At 54.3% G+C, this 7,569-nt stretch overlaps 1 protein-coding gene across 1 annotated transcript; it reads left to right on the forward strand.

Moving 5' to 3' along the window:
* Positions 1–101: 101 nt before the first annotated feature.
* LOC109771599 (uncharacterized) lies at positions 102–644 on the forward strand. Its single transcript, XM_020330297.4, has one exon. It carries the CDS (start codon positions 225–227, stop codon positions 483–485), a length of 261 nt encoding a protein of 86 aa, XP_020185886.1. The 5' UTR covers positions 102–224; the 3' UTR covers positions 486–644.
* The last annotated feature ends 6,925 nt before the right edge of the window (positions 645–7,569 follow it).

Here is a 7,569-nt window from a genome sequence, read left to right on the forward strand (position 1 = left end):
TGATGACTCCAGAAGCACCCGGTTTCGTGGGAAAACCAACGTCCGCGACCACTGTTTTGCTCCAGACCTCCCGTATATAACCACGTCCCAGCCCCTCTCCCCCTCTCATCAACACAAGCATCTACACTCACAAAGTCCGCGCTCTGCACTCTACACTCGACAACTAGCTACTCTACTACTCTTCAGTCATCACCTACTTCAGACCACCAACACACAGAGAGATCATGGCGGGTGCGGCGAAGGCGTCTTGGATGGTGGCGATGAGTGTGGGCGCCGTGGAGGCCCTCAAGGACCAGGTCGGCCTCTGCCGCTGGAACTACGCCCTCAAATCCATCCACCGGGCAGCCAACGTCCGCGGCGGCGTCTTGCAGGGCGCCAAGCAGCTTCCGGCCTCTGTTGAGGCGGCGGCCGAGAAGCGGCGAGGGGAGAAGGCCGAGGAAGGGCTGAGGACGGTGATGTACCTCAGCTGCTGGGGTCCCAATTAGAAGCTGCAACTTGGTACTAGCTAGGCGTGTGTGTGTTTGCTGCAACAACCATGGCCTGGAACCACGATGTAAAAACTTGGTACTAGCTGGCTTCCCGAGGAATCCCCCATTGTAAAAACCCCGATGATGATGATGACAAATTTCTGTTACTTCAGTTCATATCACTCTCCTTATCTGTTTGCCTTTTTGTTATCTTGATGAGAAATATGAATAGATGCTTTACTTTAGTTTCAGCTATTCCCTTGTCTTTGAACCCGGCCTTTTGGTCGTATGTCATTACAACTTACAAGGACTTCATTTTTTTACCTGAGTTCATAGCAACATGCTGTATCTCTTCAGTCTGCAGCACACGTGAAGGTGTCCTCTGCAGGTGTTGAAAAGAGACACATGATAAATTCCCATATCTGAAGCAACCTCACACGGCCCCTGGTATGGTGGAAACCATGTCTTCCAGCGTGTGGGTCACCCCCATCTAATCTTATCTTATCACTCTGCCTTGTCTGGTTGTAACAGACAAAACCATGGCCCACTGTTTTTTTGATAAAGGATGGATTTTATTGGCTCAAAATAAAGCATCAAGAGAATATAAACATAATGAGAGTCTGTTGAACCTACTAGCTAGGCGTGTTGGGGTCCCAATTAGCAGTGCACCTTGCTACTACTAGCTAGGCGTGTTTGTGTTTGCTGAAACAACCATGGCCTGATACCGCGATGTAAAAGCTTGGTACTAGCTGGCTTCCCGTGGAATCCCCCATTATAAAAACCACGATGATGATGATGACAAATTTCTGTTACTTCAGTTCATATTACTCTCCTTATCTGTATTTTTTTATATCTTAATGAGGAATATGCATTGATGCTTTAATTTGGTTTCAGTTTACAGCTGTTCCGTTATCTATGAACCCGGCCTTTTGGTCGTATGGCATTACAACACACAAGAGCGACGAGTTCGTAGCAAACCTGCTGAATTTCTTCAGTCTGCAGCACACATGAAGGTGTCATCTGCAGATGTTGAAGTGACACACATGGTAAATTCCCATATCTGTACTGAAGGTCTCATCAAGCAATCCATTTACATTCGGTTTTGCTCCTTGACCTGCCTCCAGTTGCTTAGTTCGTTCACATTAAATAGTGTTAGAAGGGAGAGAGGGATTTGGTGGAATAGTTGATTTATTGCTTGAGCCTCGTGGGCATATATATATAGGAGTACAATGATCTACTTGGAGTACAAGACAAGCCAGAACAAATCCTAGTCTATCTCGTCTTTCCTAATAAATATTATACTCAACATTCCCCTGCAGTCACAACGATAGCGACGCAGACGGTGAGACTGGAGAAGAATCCGAAGGCAAGCCGACGGACACCCCACCCCCCCCCCCCCCCCAGTCGTAACGGTCGACGCATCGCGGAGTCGTGGCTGGAGTGGAAACCGACGAGGTTGCTCAAGCAGGCGGTAGCCCTTTGTGCCGTTTGTCGATGTAGCCGAGAGCGTGGGTGGTGGAGCCGTGGTCGAGGTAGCCGTGCGAAGAATGCCGTGGTCGATATCGAGTCGGGGTAGCCGGTGTCGAGGAAGTCGTCGTGGAGCCGCGGGCGCAAGGGGGCGCCGAGTTAGCATGGGCGCAGTGGTGTCGAAGTAGGGGTGCGCCGGGAAGAAAATGTTGTTGACGACGCGTCGCGGCGGGTTTGCCAAGCCCGGGGACACATTGTGGACGAAGGCACGCACCGGTGTTGCCAGCACCGGGCATGCGTAGACGGACGAAGACGAAGTTGACGAAGCGCCGACCAGGCATGCCAGGCCCGGGGACACGTCGTGGATGAAGGCACGCATCGGTGTTGCCAGCACCGGGCATGCGTAGACAAGGGACATGTACGAGCTGTACGCCATGTCGGAGAAGTCGGAGGGGCCAGCAGAGAAGAACTCGACGACGATTGTGGCGTCCATCGGCGCGGGGCCGATTTCACCAACGGTGGTCGGAGTAGACGAAGTGGTCGGGGTAGATGACAGCGACGCTGGCGACGGGCTGGTGCTTGGACGAAGACGAAGGGGGTGGACGGTGTGACGCCCTCGATTCAATCGTACACTAATCATACATGCAAATGTGTACGATCAAGATTAAGGACTTACGGGAAGATATCACAACACAACTCTAGACACAAATTAAAATAATACAAGCTTTATATTACAAGCCAGGGGCCTCGAGGGCCGGAATACATAAGCTCGAATACACAAGAGTCAGCGGAAGCAACAATATCTGAGCACAGACATGAGTTAAACAAGATTGCCTTAAGAAGGCTAGCACAAAAGTAGCAACGATCGAAAAGGCAAGGCCTCCTGCCTGGGAGCCTCCTAACTACTCCTGGTCGTCAGCGGTCTCCACGTAGTAGTAGGCATCGACGGTGGCATCTGGCTCCTGGGCTCCGACATCTGGTTGCATCAACCGAAAAGAAGAAGAAAGGGGGAAAAGGGGGAGCAAAGCAATCGTGAGTACTCATCCAAAGTACTCGCAAGCAAGGATCTACACTACATATGCAGCATTATCAAAGGAAGGCTGTATATGTGGACTGGGCTGCAGAAATGCCAGAATAGAGGGGAGAACCTAGTCCTATCGAAGACTAGCATCTTCTGGAAACCACCATCTTGCAGCAACATGAGGGAGTAGAGTAGCATAAAGTAATGTAGTAGAAGTGTTATCAACCTCGGCCAGAGATCCCTTCTCGACTCCCTGCGAGAAAGCAATCCCAGAGCCATACTATCCAGTTATCATCACAAACCAATTCTCATCACAAGTATCCAGTTCTAGTTGTATCGATCGGGATACAACTCCAAGTGTCCGTTACCGTAGGACAGGCTATCGATAGATGTTTTCTTCCCTGCAGGGGTGCACCAACTTACCCACCACGCTCGATTAACTCCGGCCGGACACACTTTCCTGGGTCATGCCCGGCCTCGGCCAAACAATACGCCGCAACCCGACCTAGGCTTAATAGAGAGGTCAGCACGCCGGACTAAACCTATGCCCCCAGGGGTCATGGGCCATCTCCCGGGGAACTCCTGCACGTTGCGTACGCGGATGGTGAGCAGACCTAGCTACCTCCTTCAACAAGGCAGGTGCTTACGCAGTCCAACCCGGCGCGCGCCGCTCAGTCGCTGACGTCTATTAAGCTTCGGCTGATGCATACGATGCAGAACGCCCATACTATGCCCACGTGATGGTTAGTGCTATCAGGCCAGAGGCCCCTCGGATCAAATATCCAAATCGTAGTGGATTAGGAACGCGCGGTAACAAGCAGAGACTCACGAAAGATGTGACCCCGTTGCCCCGTCTCGAGGACTTGCGGCAAGGGCTAGGAATGCCCGGCCACGCCTCGTAATTATCTCGCGGGCACCCTCCAGGTCAACCCGTCTCCACATCACTCGCAATTAAGCTCGCGCGGGTACCCCTCGGGGCCGACCCGTCTTTAGTAACATGGTCCAGTGTAAAGTCATAGTAACCATAGTAACTGTGTGTCCAAACATCAAGGGGAAAACCCGAGGAATCACCCCCGGTGAATTCCACTCGATGTAATCATCAAGGTGAACGTAAGAGGAACCACCCCCGAGGTTCACACTTGAGGGGTTGCACGACAGAGTCGTATCGGAAGTGGTTAAGGCGGAATCGCCCTTGATGACCATGACCGATTAGCTACACTACAGGGTTAACATCAGAAGTGCTGTAGAGGTCTCACCCTCGGCACTCGATAGTAACCCAGTACTGTCGAGCAACTAAGGGGAAAGTGATGTGCGGTGCCGGGGCCTGGTCTTCGATCCCGTTGATCGGGTCTTCAATGATGAAGCAGGGGCAACAAGGACAAGGTGGGGGTCATTGATGGATCACCAACCAACCTATACTAAGCAGTTTTAGGATAAGCAGGTAGGTAACAATGAGCAGGTTACAAAAGCAGGCTATGCATCAGAATAGGAGCAAACAATAACAGTAGCAAAATCTAATGCAAGCATGAGAGAATGGAATGGGCGATATCGGAATGATCAAAGGGGGGGCTTGCCTGGTTGCTCTGGCAAGGAGGGATCGTCGTCGACGTAGTCGATCACAAGGGCAGCATCGGTCTCGGGGTCTACCGGAGAGAAGAGGGGGAAGAAACAGTAAATATAAAGCAAACATAGCATCACAAAGCATAACGTGGCAATATGCTGTGCCGGGTGTGACCTAACGTATGGCTACACGATATAGGTGAAGGGGGAAAACATCCGGGAATGCTTTCCCGAAGTTTGGCATTTTCGGACAGATGAAACGGAGGGGAAAGGTTACATGTTCGCTATGCTAGGGATGTGTGGCGGACGAACGGACCGCGTTTTCGGATTCGTCTCGTCGTTCTGAGCAACTTTCATGTATAAAGTTTTTCGATCCGAGCTACAGTTTATTTTCTACGAATTTTAAAAGATTAATGCATTTTCTGAAATTATTAATTTAACAGAATTCACAGAAAAGGAAAATGACGTCAGCATTGCGTGGGGATGATGTCAACAGTCAACAGACCCGCTGACCAGGTCAAAACTGACCTGTAGGTCCAGCGGGACCCATATGTCATAGAGAGAGAGTTAACAGAGTTTTAAAACTAACTAACAGAGTTATTTATCAGGAAGGCCCCACCTGTCATGGACTAATTAACTAAACTAATTAGTTTTAATTATGAAAACATTTTAATTATAGGATTAAGCGGTGGGGCCCGCGCGTCAGCGTCACAGAGATGCCTAGTCAGCATGTTGACTGGGTCAAACCCAGTCAACGGGGCCTGCGGGGCCCACTGGCAGTGACCCAGGGGTAGCCCCAGGTGTGCCACGTTGGCGGTGGCCGGCGGCTGAGCGCCGGCGACCGAAAACATGGCGGAGGCGCTCGGGACCTCGCCGGAATCCTCATACAGGGGCCATTTGGCCCGCGCGTTTGGTGCGTTCGAACAAGTAAGCAACGCCTCATCCAAACGAGGTAGCGCGGGGCCTCGGAAACGACCGGAGATGGCCTGACGACGAGGTACCGCGGCGGCCCAAATTCGGAAACATGCAGGTGCGGCTACAGCTTGATTCTAAGAAAGCTAAGCGGCAGCAGCAGTCCTCCAGGAGCGCGCTAGGGGGACTAGACGGAGCAGGAGGAGCTCGGGAGCTTGTGCACGGCAGCAATGGCGGACGGCGGAGCCGACGCTTACGGCCAGCTAGCTAGGGAAGGAGGAGCAAGGACTGGGAGGGAGGAGGCGGAGCTTACGGGGCAGGCACACGGAGGCCTCTCGAGGGTCGGGAGCGCAGAGGGAGGCATGTGGCTCCGGTGATCGCCGGTGACCACCGAGAAGGGGAAGAGGGCGATGCCGACGTCGCCAACCTCCCCGGCTCCAGCTGATGCACGAGGACGATGAAGCGGAGGACGGCGCACCTCCCAGGCTCGGTTGCCGGGCTCAGGGACGCCGGTGGCCGCGGGGACGACGAAGACGCGGCGTCGGATGCGCTCGGTGGAGAGGGAGAGAGCTCGAGGGAGAGACGAGAGAGAGAGGGCAGAATGGAGGAGGCGTCCAGGGGGAGTGGATGAGGAGGATCTAGGGAAAGGGGAGCCCGAGGCGTCGCCCTTATCCACCTCGACGCCGGCGAGCGGGTGCGGTTGGGGCGCGCTCGGCGCGCGCACCGGGTCGGTGGAACAGGAGGGAGGGGAGAGCGACCGGGGAGGGGGCGTGGGCCGACCTGCTGGGATGGGCCGAGGCCCAAGGGAAGGCCAGGGGCTTCTCTCTCTCTCTCTCTCCTCTGCCTTTTCCCTTTTCTTTTTTCCTTTTTGTTTCTTTTATTTGTTCTGTTTTGCATTTTTCTTTCAGTACCAAAATGAGTTTTGTTTTCAACAAAACTTGGCACATAAAACTAGCACAAAACCTTGAGATGGAACAAAAAGTTTGGGGTCAAAAGGAGTTGCCTAATCAATTTTAGAAATTGAAAAGTCCAATTTAAATGCTGCTGGAGCACCAAATTAAATCCCATGGGCATTTTGGAAATTCAGAAGAGGTTGGTTCAACATGGCAGTGATCAGGGAAATTTATAGGATAAGGTGAACATTTTAGTTTTACTGCCAAAGAAATAATTTATTCGACTTATTTTAAATTTGAAAAAGGCTTTGATTTTTGGACAAGTGGCAAGCTACATAGTAATCACCATGACATGGCCACCATTAGGGGGAGATTACTGTAGCATGATTCTCGGGGTGTTACAAACGGGCGGCGGCGGCTACGAAGGTAGCGGCGGCGGCGGCCAAAGAAGAGCGGCGGCGACGGCTAGGTTAGGAGTGCGGCGGCGGTGCTCGAAGTAGGCGCAGAACCCTGACAGCGTGACGAAGACCGGCACGGACGGTGGCGTTCCCGTGCCAAGAAGATGGCGCGACGCATACCACGGGAGGTCGATGCGCAGTATCGGCGGAGCGGACCGCGGGCCGCGGCGCTACGGCCCGAAGGGGCGACGCAGCGGCTGCAGGCGGGTCGAAGCGACGGCGGGAAGACCTCTGGGCGGCGGCAGGGACCGCGGGCCGCGACGCTGCGGCCCGAAGGGGCGACACAACGACGGTTCGCGAGTCGGTACAACCGCGGGGACGGCCTCAGGGCGGCGGCGGGGACCGCATATCGCGACACTACAGCCCAAAGGGGCGACGCAGCGGCGACGCATGAGTCGATGTAGCCGCGAGGAGAACCACGGGGCGGCGATGCTGCGGCCCGACGGGGCGACGCAGCGGCAGCCCGATGCTCGATCGGTGGAGAGGCGCGCTGAACTCGGGGACGATCTTCACGGGACCTGCGGAGGCTCGCGTAACCGACGGGCCAGGTCGGTCGCACGGCGTAGATGAGGCGGATCGCGGCGGCGAGCGGGTGATCAAGCCGATCGCGCGCGAGGTCGGGGACGCCGCTCGGTGGAGGCGTGGTGGCGGCGGAGTCCGAGATGAAGCCGGCGACGACGGACGGCGTGGGACATCGTGCGGACGAGCTTGTCAGCACCGGCACCCGGGCTGCCAAAGCAACGCCGGCGCCCGGGCAGCGAGGCCCTAGCGAACAACGGAGCAGCGGCGCC

Source organism: Aegilops tauschii, chromosome 2, assembly GCF_002575655.3.
Source record: "Aegilops tauschii subsp. strangulata cultivar AL8/78 chromosome 2, Aet v6.0, whole genome shotgun sequence".
In the NCBI taxonomy this organism is placed as follows: Eukaryota; Viridiplantae; Streptophyta; class Magnoliopsida; order Poales; family Poaceae; genus Aegilops; species Aegilops tauschii.

What these genes read in the sequence shown, in the direction of transcription:
- LOC109771599 (XM_020330297.4), top strand. Translation starts at nt 225, where the DNA reads ATGGCGGGTGCGGCGAAGGCGTCTTGGATGGTGGCGATGAGTGTGGGC.